General features: G+C 37.8%; 1 protein-coding gene across 2 annotated transcripts in view; it reads right to left on the minus strand.

The window, feature by feature from the left end:
• DNAAF9 (dynein axonemal assembly factor 9) overlaps positions 1-21,489 on the minus strand; it is a 72,196-nt gene that overhangs the window by 23,150 nt on the left and 27,557 nt on the right. For both annotated transcript variants that reach the window (XM_082760177.1, XM_082760178.1), the window contains exons 10-25: positions 20,622-20,757; positions 18,876-18,957; positions 17,952-17,988; positions 16,524-16,611; positions 16,012-16,088; positions 15,696-15,740; positions 15,200-15,245; positions 14,751-14,862; positions 13,616-13,686; positions 12,812-12,862; positions 11,894-11,981; positions 8,171-8,274; positions 4,739-4,885; positions 1,388-1,476; positions 1,065-1,163; positions 677-794 (exon numbers count right to left, since the gene is read on the minus strand). In XM_082760177.1, coding sequence (XP_082616303.1) covers positions 677-794; positions 1,065-1,163; positions 1,388-1,476; positions 4,739-4,885; positions 8,171-8,274; positions 11,894-11,981; positions 12,812-12,862; positions 13,616-13,686; positions 14,751-14,862; positions 15,200-15,245; positions 15,696-15,740; positions 16,012-16,088; positions 16,524-16,611; positions 17,952-17,988; positions 18,876-18,957; positions 20,622-20,757 — 1,390 coding nt within the window. The remainder of the gene's footprint in view (positions 1-676; positions 795-1,064; positions 1,164-1,387; positions 1,477-4,738; positions 4,886-8,170; positions 8,275-11,893; positions 11,982-12,811; positions 12,863-13,615; positions 13,687-14,750; positions 14,863-15,199; positions 15,246-15,695; positions 15,741-16,011; positions 16,089-16,523; positions 16,612-17,951; positions 17,989-18,875; positions 18,958-20,621; positions 20,758-21,489) is intronic.

A 21,489-nucleotide genomic window follows, 5' to 3' on the forward strand; every position in this document is an offset into this window, starting at 1 on the left:
TCAGTACGGTCTCTGAAATAGATCCTAGGAAATAAGGCTGCCACCATATTGCAATACTTGAAGAGAAAGACCATATTTCTGCTGCTTTGTTTTTCTTGCTTATAGCAGCCTTCAAATGCTGGAAACTTCCAAGGAAATTATTTCTCTGAAAATGCTATTTAAAGCATCCCTTAAGTTTGATGATTGTTGTTGCCCCTATAAAGAACAGAGTGTTCTACAGATAATATCAGCAAATGTTAAATATCATGTGCTACCTCCATGCTATTTAAAGGTCTTATGTTGCAGAGAACAATTCGGTTAAATTATTCAGAAATTCATAAAAACAAACTACTGCTTCAGGGCTAAACTGTCTGGACATTAGAGAAAACTGCTCAGTTGTGAAGATCTACTGTTCGTTTTCCATCCCTGTTTCACCAGACTGAAGGTCCACTGGCACTTCCAAAAGATTGTTTAAACACAAAATTAAGTAACGTAAACAGGAAAAGAAGACAGAGCAATTTATTCTAAGAAACAGACTTGAAACATGTTCAGTATGAACCGGAGCAGGAGGCATAGCTAAACACACACCATGCTGCGTGTCAGTATTGCATTACCTGCAATGGAACCAGTAACAGCCAGAATATTTGGTAAACACTCCGTGCTAGGGATAGGAAGTATTGTTGCACTGCTTTCTTACCTTATCACTTTCTGCTTTGCTATCAGGAATGATTTCTGACTGTTGCAGTAAAACAGGAAGATGTGCTCTCATTATTGGCTCGCGACTGACGCTGCTGACAGTAAAATGCTGCACAAACCTTTCAAAAAAAAAAAATAAAAGTTGTGTTTTTAAAAATAAAGGACCAAGGCTTCATTCATATAAATAGCTGGGAAATAACTAAAATAAAATTGTTTAAAAGGTCAAACAGAGGCTTCCTAGCAAGGAAATAATTCATCTCAGAGTAAAAATACCTAGTGTGAACACACTTATTTAATAAGCAATTTTTAGATGATGATTACATACAACAAAATATTTTTGTACCATTTCTGTCAAACCTAATCCCTTGGAAATAAAAATAATTTCTCACCTCTCTAGTTCTGGGAGGGCAGCGGATATTTTCAGTTCACTGCATCTTTCCCCAGAAGGAAAAGACAAATAATTAAATAGCTTCTGAACACTGGAATGTCTGAAAAGAAGCAAAAAAAATCAATTTGTTAGTTGAAACAAAAAGCCTAGAAGTTTTCCTTCTTTAAGCCAGATGTCTACATAGCCAGCACAAAAAAAAAATGGAGTGTTGCACTAAGAACACTGCAATTCCTTTCCAAATCATTATCAAAAACTGAGTCTCAGCATTTTTCTAATGGTAGCACACAGTTAAAATGGAATTGCAATTAAGAAGCATGAACTTACAGTCTCTTTTGTGCCACTGACAGGAATTCTTCTTGGACAACTCTTAAACATAATCCTGAGTTTCTCTGGTTTTGCCACGAAGAGAAAACCTGGAACAAACCAGACCTGCTCGTAAATGTCATTATTTTGCAAAATTTGTTTTTTGAATTTAAGAATTACTTTTATTCACTTAAACATACATTCATCTTAGCCAGTCATTAAAGTAATACTTCACAATACTAGTTTTGCTGAAAATATTCAAAATGTGGAAGAATTCTCCACAGAGAATTCTTCACAGAGCAGTTCCTGCTCTACAACTCCTCTAAGTATTGTTGTAGTTTTTATTAGGTAATATTGCAACAATCACATTTTTAGAAATTTAAGAAAAATTCTGGTTCTATGCAAGAGAAAAAGGAGGCATTCGCTTCTCTGGGGAACAACATTTGGCTCACATCCTGCTGCTCTAGCCAAGTCCCATTAATATGAATGGCATTCTGAACCTAGAAATCAGATTCAGATGAATCACAGTCATTTCAGTGTTCAGTATTTCCCTTCTTTTAGTAAGTAAAGGCAACAGCCATTGTCATTTTTCACAATTATTTTCTGCAAGACAAAACAACCGAGGAGGGACAAGACTGCTTTCCATTAACAAATCGGCATCCTAAGTGCAAGGGTACTGAGATAAAAAAAACATCAAAATAAAATAAACTTTTGATATTAACAAAGACAGCATTGCTCATGTAGAATGAACCACACAACCAAACAAATAACCACTTCAAAACTAAGGAAAATGCCTACAAGGGATGGAAAGAAGGACTGGTAAACAGAAAAAAAAAAAATTACTTAGAAGTCAAAGTGCTAGGGATAAAGCAAAAACATAGGTCAGACTGAGACAGAACTTGAAAAGGAAAATCAACAAAACTGGGAAGTGTCCTTTTTGTATGACTTCAAGGAAAAAAAAAAAGAAAAAAGATGCTCTCTGTATGTCCCAAAATCTAATCAAAGCCACCTCAACTTTCAATTACAGTGGAGATGTGAAAGGCACTGCCCTGTCTTTGCAAGATCCTCAAATCAGATTCTATTCCTGTGTGCTCAACATCTTGCAATCGACATTGCAGTTACAAAGAATTTGATACACTCAGATCTGGAGGGATGGGTAATTGCCACTTCCTATTTCAAGGAGTCTTAAAATAATTGTCATAGTTCCAGTGAGTCTGCTAAGAGAGGTATCGTGGCATATGACTGGAGAAGACTAAAACCACCGTCTGTATTTATTTCAGTCAATCTTTGCAGCTACAGGTCTGTAAAGCAACTGCTAAGTCTACATAACTTCAGCATTATGCAGAGTTTTAGACAAAATTTTGGAGGAAAACAAATACCTGTAGTTACCAACAAAATAAAATGCCTGACTGGAATGGCTTACAGCGAGGAACACTTGGTCTTATGGCTAGTCTTCATTTACGTGATAACAGCTCCTAGACAAACGACATGGTTCATCTGCTTGAATGTGAGCAAAGCAGCTGGTATGGTGCCAGCCAGATGAGAAACTGCAACTCAGCTGCTTAGTGAATGCTCCAAAACGCCATCCTTAAGGGATTACACAAGAACTGAAGGGAATTGACAGCATTGTGTGGAAATTAAGTTGGGAGACAGTTGCACAGCACTATATCTTACAAGAAAATCTAACAAAAAAGAACGGAAGAAAGTGAAAAATATGAAGAAGGTAAGAATAAACACAAACACTTCTGGAATCAGATGGAAAGTCAGTGGGTATCAGAAGGGAAGGACCTGAAGATGTTTCTCAAAAAACAAAAACAAAAAACAAAACAAAAAAAAACCACCAAGATCTGTTAATTCAAGGCAGCAGGGCAAAGCAAAGGCAAATAAAGGATAACTAAACTTTTTCTGAAGATAATTGTTACTGCATCTATAAGAAACAAATACCCTCATATATAATACTGCACACAGTATTGGATATCTGTAGCCAAAAACAAAAGAACTATTATAATGATCAGAGGAAAAGAGCACATTTTATAATAATAGACTAAAAAGGATCTGGTTTTTGTTTATCAGACTAAGTACGCCAGAAAGGATAGGTCTGAAATCTCTGAACAGCTCAAGCATTTCCATTGGGAAAACAAAACACAAGCATGTATAAAAGTAGACCTAATAAAATAGGCTAGAAATTCAAGAGCAAAATAATCACAGCCACTCAAAATAGTTGAACAGTGGGAGGACTCTAAACACTTAAGATAAAAGGAGAAATTGTATGGAATCATTAATGCTACCAGTGGGGACTGTACTCACTGAGCTAGGTGGTCTTTTCCAGTCCTGGGCTACTATCACATACTAAAACCCTTGCAAAGTCCTAAAATCTCCAGGCTCATTTCCTCAAAAGTGCTATTGTTATAAAGTTTCGCTTATTAAAAGCCTCTGCATTACAACACACGAAGCCAATCTACTCAGAGAATAATACAATGCCATATGGGATACTTAAAGACTGAAACAAAACTTCCCTAAGGATCACGATCCAAATGTGTCTAACCACAAAAAAAAATACAATGGAACCTCTGCCACTGCATACAATTGCTGCAGCCAATTATACACCAGTACTACGTTTAAAATGCAACTACTAGAAAACAAGCTTTTAGAGCAATCGCTGACTTCAGAATACAAAATGAAAGCACATGGTGACCATTAAACATAACAAGCAACACAATCACTACGAATACACACATGACAAAGTTTCTCACACATGCAAGTTCCTAAGATCAGAAGCAATCATGCTTCTAGGAAGGACTACAGGGAACTGCTATCGGTCACATAAAAAAGAAAGTTTCTAGAGGAAAAAGAGCCTCTGGAGGTCTCCAGACCAATCTTCTGCTCCTAGCAGGACTACTGCTGGCAGTACAGATCAGATTTGCAAAATGGATTTGTCCAGCCAAGTTTTCAAGATCTTCAGAAGTGGAGACTAAGTTTCTGGGTGGCCTGCTCTAGTGCTGAACCAACCAACCTCTTGCTGAAAATCACCCTCCTAACATCCAGTTAGTTTCAACATACTTCCTAACCTGTTGCTCCCTCAGAACTAATTGCTTCTTCTCCTTTCCAAACCATGCTGGTGCACTGAGATACAGGAAAAGGTTTTGCTTGTGAAGAGTGAGGCAAGAAAGACCTCATACTTCAAACTTTTCAGAACCTACTTATCAGATGCCAAGCTTCAGCAGCTGATCTAACATAAGAAGGAATATACATATATATATTTTAAAACAAATATAATTAGTTTACACAGACATTTACCCTTGCCTCTCATCTGAAACACAAAGATTAAGAGTTTGGACTGGGCTAAAAAATTGCTATCTTTATTTACTTTACCTGTGAATAAAAAGCTTTATAAATCTTCGTTTTGGGGAAAAGTGCAATCATCAAAAAGTTGTCTTGGGTATGGAATTCAATTGGTAGATGAGCAAGCAAGGAGCTTTTGAAGTCTATAAAGAGAGCAGCAACAATACTGGTTGAATCCTAGAAAAAGGAAGAAACAGGACAATTTATAAAAAACAGTTATTGAAAGTGAGAAACAGGCTTAATGTGTTATGACTGTAACAGTTCTTTTCTGATCTGTACTACTTAGCATGGCATGCATAATGATCTGAGCATTCATTAGCTTGCATGTCACTGGAATGGAGCAGAAAAATCACCTGCTCTACTTCTCAGTTTCTATTTAGCAGCTATCAGCAATATTGTACACTTTAAAGAAAACACCTGGGATTGTTCACATGATTTGGATCCTTAAAAAACAAAAGACAAATAAAAAACATTTGAATTTTAATACCTATTCTTGTAGCCCCATCTTTTCCCTCCACCACCAGCCTCTCTTCTTCTAACTGCTAATGCATCACAACAGAGCTACCTTTATTTATACCTTTACATTTCCTTACACAGGTTCCTTAGAAGAACAAATTAAATGAGTCAGTAAAAGGATCAGAAGGATGGTGTGGTGCTACTGCAAACTTTCATACCACTCTCTTCAGGTTCTGACCTGAAAGGTTCCTCACTGCCAACAGGTACATCTGTCAAGCCTGCAATTGGAAGTGTGGGTTGCCTGCATCTTACAAGTGTCCCATTTCTCTCAGATTCTTCAGCGAGCACAAACTCCACTGAACCTGTTGTTTCTTCACCAACAGAAAGCTGAAGCCTTCAAAACCAGTCTCCCTCAGAAGAATTGAACTGAGATTATCCAATTTTTCTTCTAAGAAAACAAGATGTGACCCTTGCTTTCTGGATTTCGAGATAGCCATCTATGTACAACTTGTCAGGATGCTTGAGTGTTTCATGCTCAAGCTTTAACCTGCAACTCTCTTCATACCAAAGTATTGGACACAGAGTACAACCCAACAGTGTGAAACATCCTTGGAAAGTAGGGATTCTGTTACTCAGTGTACAAGTTGGCATTTGAGTAACATCCATCTCCTTGGACATGAAGAAAGATCCCTACTTCCTGATTTTGGAGGAAAGCTCCAACTGGGGAACATTTACATAAGAATCAGTATCAATTAAGAAACATTTGTCAAAGAAATCTCTACCCTTTCCTGACTCAGGGATTAATTATAAAAGTAATCTTCTCCTTAAGTCACTGAGGTTACTGAAGAACAAAAATGTTTTAAGAGAACAATTTCTCAAGAGAAAATGACTTTTAGCTCATGGCCCACAGACCCCAGGTCCTGTGGGATAACTGGAAGATTTAATGAAGACTGAAGTATGAAAACTCATACTTGCTGCAATCTGCACGTGAAAAGCCCAACAGAACATGTTCCTCCTCCTGGAAAACGTTTAGCATGCTACAAATTGAAGAAGGCTGAAAATAAACATCAATATTCCTCACAGACTTAAGGTTAAAAGAATTATTTTCCAAGTTTTACAAGATGTTAATTCTGTTATGAAATCTAAATATCACTTAAATATTTGTTCAGGTAATGATAAATGACCAAAATGAATATTGGATTCAGATACCTTCAAGCTTCAATCCTTAGTCTTAAATTTAAGACCCTATAACCAAGCACTCAGAATCTAATCTTTACACAATAAAGATGCTTCGGTAAAATTTCAGCTACGAAAGAGAAAGAAATAAACCTGGGTGTAGAGACTGGGTGGCAACTACTCCCTTTGGTTGGCTGGAACTAAGCTAGAATGCAGACCAATACTGCCTTACACCCTGGTGAGTTATCTTTGGTTGTACCCAGATTGGGATGGGATGGTTATTGCTTTAGATGTTCGTGGCACAATTTCATAAGCAATTTATCCTTTCCTCTATGCACTGGATGCCTGTGAGCCCCGAGGACTTCAGGAGGTTAGATGGCAGTTAAGCACCTCGATTCTCAGAAGAGAGAAGCTTGCAGCATGTGTTGGAAGCAGAAATACATTTTCAAGTCAAAAAGAGAAGCATCAAGCAGGCATCATGAGACAGCTGCTAAGAATCCGTACTCTGCATCACTTACAGTCTCTATTTTTCATTTTAATCCTAGCATTATCATTTACTTTCCATCAATATTGTTGCTGCACTAACTTTCAGCAAAAGCATAACAATTAGCCTTCTTCTCCTGTCACTGAACGTTTAAACTCTCCACCCTTGTATTATGCCTAGTCAGTTAAACAATAAAATGCTCTCTGTCAAGGTTTAGCTTTACACAAAAATCTGGCGTCGGTTCAAGAATGATAGCCAGGTCCCATAAATAGCTAGTTTTACGAAAGTGAGTGTCTTGAATCAAACAATAGAAGGAAGGTCAGCGTTAAAATAGCTTCTTAAACTACCACTGGGCAATTAATATGATATAGAAGAAAAGGCAGCTAAGGTAAGATTCTCCTCAGTCATCTCAATTGAATAGCACTTTTATTGTATTTTACTGTTTTCCTCCATTATATGATGAAATTACAGCTACACAATGCTTTCTGGAGGTCACTAAGCAAATGTGTAATGCTGTACCTGAACAAAATAGAAACTAAAGGAAAGAACTTTTTTTTGTGTGTGCTTAGGAAACAATAACCAAAATAATTTCTTTTCCATCCTGAAAAAGTGATAGTTAACCCAGCGTGCCTGCCTCAAAGAGGAAAAAGAAGAAAAAAAGCTGAGGTGCCATCATCATCCTGGCTCAATTCCCACTGAGCCAGAAAACCAAACTATTAGCACAGCAGCTTCACAAAGTTGAGTGAAGAGATACTAAGCTGATCGTAGTCATACTTTTGTGATTCCTAACACTGGCTTTTACTGAAATTATTTGGAATATGTATAGTTACAAGCAGCATGCCTCTCCATCTCATCTCTCAGCCTGGAAAAGGCGAACCAGGCACTCCCTTCACCCTGTCAGTTACACGGTGCTCTACGACAGGAGACAGACACTGCTCGTGACCTCCCCGGAGATAAGAAGTACACTGCCACGAACGTTTGGCTAAAGGTTAAATATATTTTGAACAGAACGCAGCATTTTGCTGCCTAATACTCTGTAGGACTTCACAATGCCTTGAACTTTTCTCTACCCATGACTTAGGACCGCTAGGCATTTTATGAAAGCTTTGTTCTGCATTTTTTCTTATAAAAAGCAATTTTACAGATTAAGAACATTATATCCTTGGATTTTATCAATAATTTGTTTAGCTAAGCAATATAAAAACAGTAGATGTTTGCATCAGGTATTAGTTTTACACACCCTTATAAAAATGCAACTGAAATTGAACACTTTGCATTAGTCGCATACAAGTAATTCTAAAATGTGATGAAAAGTTAGTGGTAGTAGGAACAAACAGAACACTCACCCCATCGTAGAGAGAAAGGGACTTCATATGGTCCTTTGAAATGGAAATGCTGCCATGGTGGGGGTCAGAAAAGAGGATACCATCTGAGAAGAAGTACAATTTGCCTAGAACGTGAAAGAAAAAAGTCACTGAGGTGTGTACCAATATTTCAACATCATATGATGGTTGAATGCCTCTTTCTCAGGGAGAATCTATGCTCTTGCAGAATTTTGTCATACTTAACATGGAACACATTTGAGTGAAGATTTGCAATACCTTCTAGGCAGCATTCAGAGTGCAGTTATCTGCTCTTCACCAGATCTCACTATCAAGGGCAGGAATCATGACTGTGATTACATTTGCTTTCATCTCAGCCCTCCCTGAAGCCCACTTACTATAAAAATACTCTCTGCTTCATTTTTTAGGGTTGGGGGGAAGGGGAAAAGGTGGTGAGACTTCCAGCAAAGAGCCAACATATTAATACAAACCACGCAGACAGTAAAAAACGAAATCTCAGATAACAGTTTGCCTTCACTCCCTCATCAAAAGGGAGTTGAAAACAAGCAAGCCCTTTATCAGAAGAGGTTCCTGTCCTTGCACAGGCACAGAACCACCCCCTTTACACAGATCCCCTACATGCTGCCATAAATCCTTGCTCACTGCTTCCCCAGCACAGCAGCACCGTCAGGATGGCCGAGCGGTCTAAGGCGCTGCGTTCAGGTCGCAGTCTCCCCTGGAGGCGTGGGTTCGAATCCCACTTCTGACAACTTGCTCTTTTCTTCAGCAGCCGCCCCAGTGTGGGGCTGGGCACCCTGCACTGGGATTTCTCAGAGGCAACTGTTTCTGGGCTAGCAATTTCCCCGGAAGCTCCTGACTTAGAGCTGAGAGAGACAAAGTTCATTTTATCTCCTTTTTTTTCCTCGACACTGGCTCTTAGCAAATGGGATGATCAGGGGAAGCAGCAAGGCTCACTGGTATAACAAAGAATATTCCAAAGCTCTACAGACTGACATTAGCAAAAGCTAATTTCTGACAGTCCTAAGAAAGCCATAAACAGAAGACTGAAGTAGGGGCTCTGCTACCAGTGCTAGACCAAGCATTAAAAGCAGGATCACATCCCATCCAGGCAAGTGTGTGAGACAGGAAAAGGGAAAGGGAAAAAAAAGCAGCTTTACTCAGAGCTGAGCTTTAACAAAAAGCAAGGGTCAGCAGCAGAACAGCTACAAGATCCAGCTAAACATGACTGTACACCCAGCTCAATCAAATAATGTTTTGAATAAATAAAGAATGAAGGCAAAGAACTAAGACATTTTCCTCTTGAAATGGCAACTCATTAAGATCTTCAAACTTTTAAATCCTAATACTGAAAAGAAGCTTGATAAGATTCACAGTATCTAGGTAAATGATTTCAACAGTTAGCTGAAAAAAGGCTGTTAGCTACAAATGCCATAGTTGTAGGGTGAAGCTTCCAGCAAACACTAAACCTGTGCTGCAAAATCAACTGCTATTATAACACACAGGCACTACTGTTGTAAGCAAAGCAATCACAAATTTGAGGTCCAAATTCAAAGTAAAATGGAGACAACCTAGGAATCAACAAATCCTCCAAGTCACTAGAAAGCTTCACATAATAAAACAAGTGTAGAAATTTAACAGTCTACGTAGACAAGAACTTCATTGCTGACATAGGGCTCACAAAATTCAAAGCACACAACACAGGTGGTATTCTGTTGGCTGAGGAAGAAATATGGCCAAATACAACATTAGGAATACATTTGTCAGATTTCATAGAGCATCCCACTGACAAATCCTGAGAAATGGGGGAAAAAAGCAGGAAAACTGGAGATGTTAATTCTTCTGTAACAGGAAAGGAATCCAAAAAGAATTGTAATTAGTCCAAACCAAGATTGCCCCCTTCAACATTAAAGTCACTGAATTACATCAAGAACAACTTGATATACCGTTTGTATATTTTTCACAAGTCATTAATCACAACAGAGACCAATTAATTGGTACGAGTGATTGACTCAGTGAAGTTCACCCCATAAAATTCCAGAGAACATTAGACACGTTAGCATACTGAGGAAAAGGTTTAACAGCTCAACTTCTTTGCCATGAACTTTAGTCGTGGATGCAGAGCTCATTACAGCAAGACAAATGACAGAGAGGAGGAGTGCCTGTGTGACAGCATCTTTTTCACCTCGCCTTGCCAGACTAGATGGCTGAAGCCCCAGTAGAGCCCAAATTGGAGCACAGCAAAGCATCTTGCAGCACACATGAAAGGGAACGAGATCAAGTTGGTTTTCACTTGACACCTGAGAAAATATCTCACTCGTTGAAGTGTTACATAATGGTCTTTATACCACCTACTTATAACTCTCCATCCCGAGAGTTATGGAAACATTTAACTTAGCAAATCTACCAAAAAAGGGGAAAAAACACACTGCTCCACTGAGGCAGAGACAGTCACTTTTCACAACGCTGAAGAAACCACTCTTCTTCTCCCTGATTATTTACCGAGTGAGCCTGCACCCACAGAACTGTGTTGCAAAACAACAAAATAGCTAAACGTGTTGTTCTGCATTAACTTTTCCTTTAAAATCTTCTAAATTAGAGTGAAAAAAAAAAAATCCAGTATGTGAAACTTGCTGTTTTATTGCTTTGCACATCATTATTTGTCTTCAGTACTCTCTTTGTGTAACTACAAAAGAAAAAAGCTAAGTATTTTCCCATAAAAATTAACAGCTTATAAGTATTTGAACAACCACTGCTGCTGTACATCAATACTGTGACAAGAGTACCTACCCTGGACAAAAGAATAGAGAAGCAATATGCCTTAAGAAATGTTTTGATTTAGCAAAATATTCATTCACCTTTGAGTTTTCACAAGGCAAAGCAAGTCACATTAATGCAATGCTGCCGTGTGAAGGAAAATCCTGCCAACAGTCCACCTAAGTTGTATTAAGAAGCACGAGCATCTCAGTAACATAACTAAAGGTCTTCAATTAAAATGCACCAAGACAAGAGGAGTGGTCTATCCATTGCTTGTCATTTTGTGTCAGAAAACAGTAACTTCACCAAATCTGAAAAATACTGAGAATGACCATCTTTCTGTTATACAGGGAGCTTCTGTGCTAATAAAGTTCCTGAGTGAAAATGACAACAGAAAAAAAAGCTGGAACAGCATGTCAGCTCCGGGAAGAGGCTTTGGTAGAAGCAAAGAGCACAAGGCTTTAAGTAAATTTAGAAACAAATCACAACACAGAGGCAGTGTATCATGCTGCTCAAAAGGTACTTACGTATTGGCCTTCAGTTCCTATGCTGGGAGCCCACAGCATAATGTCACTACTTTAACGCCCAGTCTTTCTAACCTGATGTTCTCACAGGTACAGAAAAAGCCAAAGCCCACTTTACCCATTAAGGGGAGAAAAACCCAGTTTGTGCATTCTTCTGTACTTTAACTATGGGAGAACTCTCCCAGGCTCACAAACATTAATTCTCAATCATGCAACGGGAGCTGCATGTGTGTCAAAATCAAGCCTATAGCTCTGATATAAATTCTTCCTCTACACCTACGAGTTCCAAGCAGAGGTTGGGAACAAAGAAGGAAAACGTGGAGTTTAACAAGAGATTTACAGAGGCAAGTAGAAAGAAAGCAGCTTAAAATGATGGTACAAATTCGTGAATCCCAGAAACTGTGCAGAAACTGGACTAACTGTAAAAACAATTGAAAACACATCTCACCTTCTGCAGGCATGGCCTGTGGATTGCTGGAGTAAATATATGCTCCATCACCTCCAGTAAGTAAAGTGCCCAGAAAAGATTTGTCTTCCTAAACAGGATAAAAAACAAAAGTATCACAGACCACATCAAAGACTGTAGTCTAGACAAGAACATTTTCATCAGAAGAGGTTTTACTACAAGAATAAAGAAATGAAAAAGTTCTGACAGATGCTGTTTAAAAGAATTTAAACTGCACGGATACAGAAGAACTAGTGAAAGACACTTATGTCAGGAGACCAATTTTTAGAAGCACCCCCTCCGCCCCCCGGCTGGTTTTGCCAGCAGCTATTAAATTACAAGTTATTGTCACAGCCACAAGGCACAGCTTTTTGTTTTTAGATTGTCAATCGACTGAACTCAAAGTGTACTACAGGAAAATGAAACTATTTGTAATGAAGATTCCTGGGAACCGCAAGCTAAGCCACAAATGTGAAACTCATGTGGTTTAAGACGTTCCCAGATCCCAAATTCTTTTCTTTTTCATACTGCTTGAAGTGTTTTCCTGTAGACATTTAGCATGCTAATTAAGTTAAAAGAAAGTTGCATGTAAAGTGGCATTGAGGTTTGTTGGTTTTTTTTTTTAAGCTCATGTGCTCCATGGGTAATGCTTAGTGAGACTTCCATGGAATCTAAGCCCTATTAGAACTTTTTGCTCTTGGGTTTTGCCATTCTTGGACTGAAAGAAAACACCAAACTTTTACATACAATGCATTTCTTTTTTTTAGGTCCAAGTTTAAAAAAGACAAGATAGAACAGATAAGACTTTCACAGAAGAGGAAAAAAATGCTAAAAGCCAGTTTTACTAGCAGCTAAGATCTTGAGGATATTGGTTCTTGAAAAAAATAACCTTTATAATTTAACTAAAAAGTTTAATTTTACCTTTAATATTAGCTGTGCCTTTTCAGACAGTTTCACATCGCTATCTTCAACCTGTAGCCAAAAAAAAGTTTCCCTTTGTACTGTTAGTAGATAAAGCAAGTTAATTCAACAAGAAATCTTTAAAGAAGGTTCAAGAACCTTATGGACCACAGACAGTTAAAAATCCTGACCAGACTGCTTCAAAGACAGCTTTGTGCTTTTCAATACTGTGCTACCATGGGACAGAAATAATTCTTTGAAATATATTCAAGGAGATACTCCCCATTAAATTGTTTTTGTAGACTAAAACTGTATTGTATTAGACACAAAGGAGTGTAACTTTCAAAAAAAATACCATTATTAAAGTACTTCAGAAGCATGGACTGCCAACTGGCATAATGTTGTCCTTCTTCTGAACATTCATTGAAGTTATAACTCAGTTTACTACCTTAGAGGTCTGGAAACAGACCTCTGTTGGGGTAGACACTGAAGTGACCCCACAATAAACAGAATTTTCAAATGTTATAGTGTATACTTCCTAGAAATAAAAAAATAAAAACCAAACGTGACTTCAGACAGTTAAAAACTGAAATGGTGGTGAAAAGAAAATGATTTAAAACTTGTCATGAATGGAACCATCAGCCTGTTTCTTCTTATTATTTATACACTCCTTGTCCAAATTTTAAAAAAATTACAGTATTACAGAATTCTGTTTTAATGACTGGATTCTGTACTTCTTCTTCATAAATCCATACATTTATGACACGATTCCAGTTGTGAAACTGCATTCACAGAATAAAATCGAACAAATTTTTGTGTACTAACCAGCCAAGATGCGTATCTTGGGATAGCTGCAGTCAATATTATGTGGCTGGTTTCTGAATTAATACTGCCATCTGCAGGGAAGTAAATGGAAAGCAAAGAAGTATAATACCATCCATGTACTTCAGACCATTTAATGTTACTTTAATAACTGGAAATTTCTCTAGGAAATATGAAAAGATTGCTCATTATTTTAAGGACTCATTATTTTTTAAGTGAAGCTCTCCCAGCAGACTAGCTTCTAGTCTCCCTGTGCTGTAATGTACCCAGAACTGCTAAACAACAAAGAAGCCCTGCTTTTATTTTGTTCTCAGTATGCCTCTTGCATCTCCTTATCATAGCTTCTTGGCTATTTCTTGCTTCTTTCTGGCTCGCACTACAGCCTAAGCTAACTTTCTTCCAATTCTTGCCTGCAACTTGCCCCAAATGGTAGCCCAAAACTTCTAGTTTTGAGGAGGGACTACAAAGTTTTAATATAAATAATACTAGTGGCTGAATGTGTGATTGGCTTCTTCCTTTGCTCTCTTCCTCACCAAAAGTGTTCCAACTCCCATGGTTAAAAATCTTGCAGTCTGTCTGCATACAAGAATTCATAAATATTGTCCAGACAACCCTAACAACTACACTTCCTTGCCACATGTAAACAATCTGAAAAACTATTCACTTGTTTAAAGATATTACTCAATATTCTGTATTTTAAATAAAAGCCTGTTCTAAAAATAAGCTTTCTAGAAGTTGTATCATTTTAGTTTTATTTTATCTCTTCCAAATACATGAAACAAGTATTACAAAGTGATATAAGAGAGCTACAATATAAAATATTCACCAAGACCAAGGAAAATTTGGGTAGGTTACTAGTATACTGGAATGCTTGACACCTCAGCCCAATCTTAGGGACAAGGCAGCCATAAAACCTGAAGTCCTTTCAGTTAGCTTAGACAAACTGTCTTGACACTTAAGATATTCTTTACTACAGGCAAAAACGTGTAGATCACTACAGGCTAAAACATGTAGATATTTAACAAAAAGGCTTAAAAATATTAACGGCAATAATAACAACCATCAGAAATCCATTTGCTATTCAACCACAAAAAAGTTCAGAGAATGATACATTGGTACTAGAAATCAAAGTAGTTACCTTTTTCTTTTACATATATCTGTGATGTTAGGAAGGACTCTGAAAAGACAACAGATCCCAAGCATCCTCTTCCTGTGAGCAAGTCTGGAATGTCAAACACCATCATAGACGCCTACAACGATCAGACAGTTGGACAGGAAAGGGAGAGAATGCAGAATTTGAAATATTTCAAGTGAAGCAACAAACAGCGTGTTTTAAACTTCCTAAAACACAATGCTTTTACATTGAATCGAAAAGCCTGAAACCTTAACAATATTTTAAGGTTTTGCTCCAAATTCCACTTACTTCACATTAAAACTCAATCTTATCTCAATCTTATCTCTGAAATAATCACTGCCATTACATTTCTAGTCACATAGATAAAATGCTCAGCATGCCCCATAAAAACAGCCACTCAAGCTCTACTTTCTAACAAAATATATAATCAGAATATTGAACAGCTTACTTACCGTTTTAATCAGACTCAGGCTATCCTCATTATCTAATGGAGTAATTCTGGAATAATAATGATAATTAAATATTTAAAGATTAGATCATTTTGAGTGACTTTTTAACAGTCAAAAATCTATTTCATTTTAAAGCAAGCTCTGATTTGTGTAGGCCATTTCAGTCAATTAGACAACATGGGGATTAAAAAAGCACAAGCTCGTGATGTCAACCAAGTTAAAAGCACTGTTTTAAATGGAAACTCTTAATGGGCTTGTGCTGCTTCTACTCATTAACAGAGTTAATAAAAATGGTTTACCCAGTTGTATTCTTTTTCCTTTTTTTTTTTAAAAATGTTTTCAAGATTCCATAATTACAAATAGGAATCCATTAAACCGACTCAAATATAAAAATATTTAGAGCATCTTGTACAAAATAATCAAATGTTTTTTCAGTCTCCGAGACAATATATTCATTAATGTAATAGAACACTAATTAATAGCAGGAAGCGATACAAACCTTCCATGATTGTTCACAGCCTGAATTTGAAAAGCAATTTTAGAGCTGCAGAAAAGAAAATGTACTGGTGAAAAACATGTTGTATACTTCTATTGCACATTTTTAAAGAGCAGCAATAACACATTTTAAACAAAGTAACTGTTGAAGTGATTACATAAACAGGAAAAATTAAATTATTGTGATTGTAAGAGCTTTTTGAACACATTATGAAGTCTTGGAATACTGACACTCGCACAAGTTAACTTTGAAGTTAACATTTTGTGCATTTTTTCCCCCAAAAGATGCAATAAATCAATATTTATTTGGAAGTAGTTACCTTAACGCCGTTTTAAGCTGTGTTAAATGTAGGGTATCTAACATAGACATAAACATCTGCTCTGCTCCCTCCTTTGCCTGAAAAAAGGAAATCAAGAATGAAACACCTTTTCCCATATTTCAAAATCCCAGCAACCGTAGGAGCACCCATAAAATACACAGAGACCATACACCAAACAATATTACACTGATGCACCCGGCTAAAATTTGTCTTTTACTTCTCTAGTGTTCCTTACTGTAAGGTAAGGGAAATTCATAAAAGATGAACTACTGTAAAAAGGTAAGATTAGATACACCCTGAATTTATTTTTTTTTTGACAGAATTCAGAGATACTGCTTGGAAACCACAGTGTTAACCTCGTTAATGCTAAGCAGTTGTCTGAAATGCTTTGTGAAAGGTGTTTTTTTTTGGGGGGTGGGCATGTGAGGTAAAGGGTGTTTAAATATATTAAATATAAGTTTATACGGCAGCAAATCAACAGTGAGAATGTACAGAATCAGTGCTTCATTTACCTTGGATTCAGTGGAAGTTTTAGCATAGCACTCAATGCCAGCAAGCACAGCCTCTACAACAGCAGTATATATTTGCGACAACAGCATACTGAAGAGAAACACAAACACAACATTTACTAGACAGATAGAGTTTGGTTTCCTCCACGGTTTAAAAGGAGCAGTTAACACAGAACTAACTCCCTCGTACAGAAGGGGTTCTTGTTCAAATGAGTGTAGATGTAGCTTTATGCTTAAATCACAGTTTAAAAAAGATTAATTTGCTATTGCTCAAACTACAGAGTATCTTGATAAAATCTCTTGCCAGAAATGTAGCCCTGTTCTCATCAGTCAAGGAAAATACACATTTTATTGTTGACTTTCACTGGAACTGTGTTAAGGATCACCCCCTAAATATTCACACAGAAATGGAATGGTAGCCCCACGTTCTGAAAAAAGAAAACCAGGCTAGAACCAGCTTTAAGACGGTCTTTTACTGGAGAATGTCAATCAAAAAAAAAGCCAGAACAAAGCAGTCACCGCCTTTAGATCACATCTACATCATAGCTTAGTCCCATTCTCTTCATAAATGGGAAGTGAAAGACTACTACTGAACTAAACAAAGATGATGAGAAGCCAGAAGTGATTTACAGCTCCTGACACATTCACAGCTCCAGAGCTATTGAAAACAAAAAACCTGTGCCCAACTAAGACATTTTGTCCTGCAACTAAACTGGAACCGAAAGATAAATAGACCAACGTTCCTTCTTCCCCAACTCTTCTGCAACAGCTAAATTTTGAGGGATGGATGCAGGGGGAAAGACAGACAAAAATACAGCATTTAAGCCTATGCAAAGCATTCCCGAAAAACGGAAAAAAAGCATCTGAAGCTCCCAAGCATGGCCCAATATGGAGGAATCTCAAAACGCCCTGATGATTGCCTGGACAGGCATCAGCCAATTCAAACAAGCTCTACAGAGGCTTTGTTCTAACTTCATCCCTGAGAGCAGCAAGTAGTTTAAAAATTAACCTTATTTATTTGATGAGGTTTAATCCATATAATTGCATGTACTAATACATGCATTTCATTTAGGTTTTAGTTCTCTTACTTCTCTACCCATTTTAAAATGTTAATGTTAACAATGCAAGACAGCAAACGGTATTTGTTAAAAAAGTTTACTCCAGGGATACCTGAAGTCACACAGCCAGTTTATGTACTCCAGCCGTTCTGTATTGTAGATTGCAACTCTGCTTCCTAAATATAGCTGGATTTGGACTGAGTATTGCTTATGAAATATTTCTGTGAACTGTGGCTGCCCCATCCCTGGCAGCGCTCAAATCCAGCCTGGATGGGGCTGGGGGCACGAGGCCCTGCCCATGGCAGGGAGTTTGGGGGGGCTCTAAGGTCCCTTCCAACCCAAACCACTCTATGACTCTAAGTCGGCAACTTACACTTGTTCAGATTTCTTGTGCATCTCACTGTCATTTCCTGTAAAGAAAAAAAAAACATTTCCTTTAAGCACTTCTGGAAGCGTTTCACACAGAACTTATTTGGCTTAACAGTTCTGCTGCTTATCTTAGACAATATTTACCCAATATTTTATGTAACTTCACCTTGTTTATAAATTAAAGAAAGAGCAAAGCACAGATCAACTCGTAACACTACAGACTGTACATAATTGCCAAAATAATATCTGCATCTCGTAAGCACAGCTTCACTGAGTCAGAACAAAGATCCCAAAGCTGCTATTACTGGATACCCAGGAAAAAGCATAGCTACAGTAGATACATGCTACAATTCCTTCTCTCTTGCATGCCTCTGACCACTTTCTCTTCTGACACTATCTGAGTTGGATACAGTTTGAAAATGTATGGTAACCCTAAGGAGACTGACTTTATCCACAGACCCCAAACCACTTAGAATGGTCATTTAAGAAACTTGTTTTTCAAACTTTCATTTGATTTGTTTTTATTAGGGAAGATAACTGTTCAAACACCTTGTATTCAACCCAAGCAAGATGGCTGAGGATGAATCAAAGACTTTTCTCTATCCTTTTTAAAAATCTTTGGCTTGTTTACCGACACCCCCAAAAAACAAATGTAAAACAAAGACACAATCACAAAAACCACCCAAACCAACAAGAATCACAACACAGTAGTGTACAGCATTGCACAGTAGCGTAGGATGTGCAGCAGAAAAATGTTCTGCTAAGGTGTCATGCACCCACTGCAGAATTATGCAAGAATCTACCACCAAAAACACTGCAGCCTAATGCTCATAAAGGAATCAAAAACATCTTTTGATTATTTAAGACTTGCAGTGATTAAAGAGAAGAATTCCCTTAAATTGCTGCTTGTCATGCTTAGTATACTTACCCAGGAAAGGAACGTGAGTGGTTCCAAAAAAATAGGTCCTGGAACAAGCCAGAGGTCCCTTTGGAGATACACACTGCACTACCTGGTGGTCAGTAGTAATGAGATACAGAAAGATCTTAGTAAAAATAAAAATCAGTGCAATATTTAACAATAAACTAAGTTCCCCTTAAGTATTCTAACAACTGATACTACACAAGGTGTATAAGAGAGTTGGCTGATTTAAAGAACAACTTACGTTTTCAAAGGTATATTTCATTTTTGACTTGACCTGAACGGTTCAAAGGCTTTGGAAAGGAGATGAGCTCTGACTTCCATAAGTGTTAAGAATGCATTTTCAACTTCCTATGCCAACTGCTCTTCTCATGAAAAGGGAAGTGGGTCACGTTCCAATAACTATGCTCGCACATGGCCTTATTTACTGTTTTCACGATACCCTATTAAAACAGTATCACCTGTACCTGTAAATAAACCAACCACCTTTTTAAGAACAACGTCAGAATTGAAGACAACAGATGGAGCAGGTACTGCATCAGAAAAAAAAAAACTGCACTTGCATTCTCAAAGATAGCACACGAACTCAACTGGAATGTTAACATGGGAAGAAAAAATAAAAATCGGAGATGTCTTCACAGAAATAAGGTTAGGACAGCAAACGGTGAATGAGATTTCACTGGAATGCCAATACAATCCTTTCTCAGGCATCTGACTCATGTGATGTGTCAGGAGTACCCGTATCCATCCATCCATCAGGCAGCTTATGCATGAAATGTCACGACAAGATCATAAAGTCAGTCCCTCAATCATACGTTCACTCCGCGATGACCTGTATGTACTCAGCCACATCCATCTCCTCCACAGCACAGACTTGGGACTCGCACGACTGACAGACACTCCCAGGGCCCGTGGAGATCAGCCAGCAGGGAGCACTACACAACGCAAGCTGCACGCTACCTCTCCTCCTCCGCTGCGAGTTACCTTCTTGATGCACCCAGCCCAGCCAGGCAGAGGATCTGAGTTCCCTGGGGTCGCTTCCCCAGTTACGTCCCCTGCGCAGCAGTGCAACAAGCCATCGACCTCATGATATGTTTTAAAACTAAGCTTTTACTTGAAAACGGAAACAAGTTAATCTTACAACTTGAGCGTAACATTCGTTGAACACCACAGAGATTTTCAAAGTTCACCAGAACAAAGAACACCAGAAAGATTTGCAAAGGTCAAAATTTTCAAGCAACTGTTCGGTTGCTGAAGCAGACACTGAAATTTGGATGCACGTATGGATCCTGTGTCTACCTACAAAACCATTATTAAAAAAAGAGAGAGAAGTGTCCTACTGTTTCTTTTAAAGAAGCAGCTTAACAGCTCTGATTCAACCAAAACCTGTGTGTCAGATCATGTGCTACCATTACAAAGCTTTTTTCTTTACAGCTAGGGTAAGTGTTCCAAGTGGCATTTCCTCTCCCCCACCCAAACATTTGCAGCACCTCAAGTGTTAAAAAAAAAAACAAGCAGTCTTTAAAGGGCAGCTTTCAGCAGCCTATGATTAAATAGCCAGTATACTTTCACTTGGAAAGAGAAAAAAAAATTGCTCCTTAAGCTGATTGATTGTTAAGGTAACTTACGTTTTTATACATGAGAAATTGGGTATTTAACTAATAGGAAACATGTGCTTAAAGGGCATAAAAATATACAAAGAAAACAGAAATATATGCTGCCTAGAAGCGCTGGATAATTACTTTAAAACCTCACCATATGTTTAGCAGTGCTTCCACCAAGGCCAGTGTTTCGAACAAGATGTCCTTCTGATGGAAAATTGAAGTTACCAGAGTTCAAGTTTTCTCTAGTTGAGTGGCTACCAAACAGAACAAAAGGCTGCCGGCTGGGACTATGGAAAAAAAAGAAGCTATCACCACCAAAACACTGCAAGAAAACTTGAATAACAACAAATGAAAAAGGCTTTCAAGTATGATAGACCAACTATTCAATTTCTTACTAGGAGAGCAGGACAAAAAATTGCTACAGCTGCACAGATCAAAGCCACAGAAAGCTTCCTATTGAAAAGACCAAGTTCCAAAGAAAAAAGGACTTGAATTAACAAGACTATAATTTTCTTTCATATACAATATTGTACCTCAAGGCTGTTTCTTAAACATTAAGTAGCAGACTGCATTTAAAACTTGGCCATTAGAATTTTTTTCCCCTCAAAAAAGAAAATTGCCTTCAAAAACTGAGTCGTTTAAAGTTTACTATCATGGCAAACCTTGAAATAAGTAGATTGGAACAAACCTATTTTGGTTTTAGCTCTGGCTTCAGGCCCAAGACTCCACTGTTAAGGTCAAGACTTTTCTTTCCATTATTTAAATGCAAAACAACATAGGATGCTGGAGACAATAAACAGTGGAGTTGGAGTTCAGTGTCCTTTAATTCCAAATAAAGAAGAATCTGCAGAGACACCGAGGAGCTAAGCAACCTTTATTTAGCTCGAAATAGCAGAACACTTGGTTTTGCAACATATGATAAACAGCCCTCCTCTCTCAGTTCAGATTCTGGGCTGAAATGAAATAAAGCTGACCTGGATTCCACAACTTGTGTAGGCTAAGATTTGGGTTTTAACTGC

The sequence above is a fragment of the Aythya marila genome (genome assembly GCF_965140915.1).
Source record: "Aythya marila genome assembly, chromosome: 4".
NCBI lineage: Eukaryota > Metazoa > Chordata > Aves > Anseriformes > Anatidae > Aythya > Aythya marila.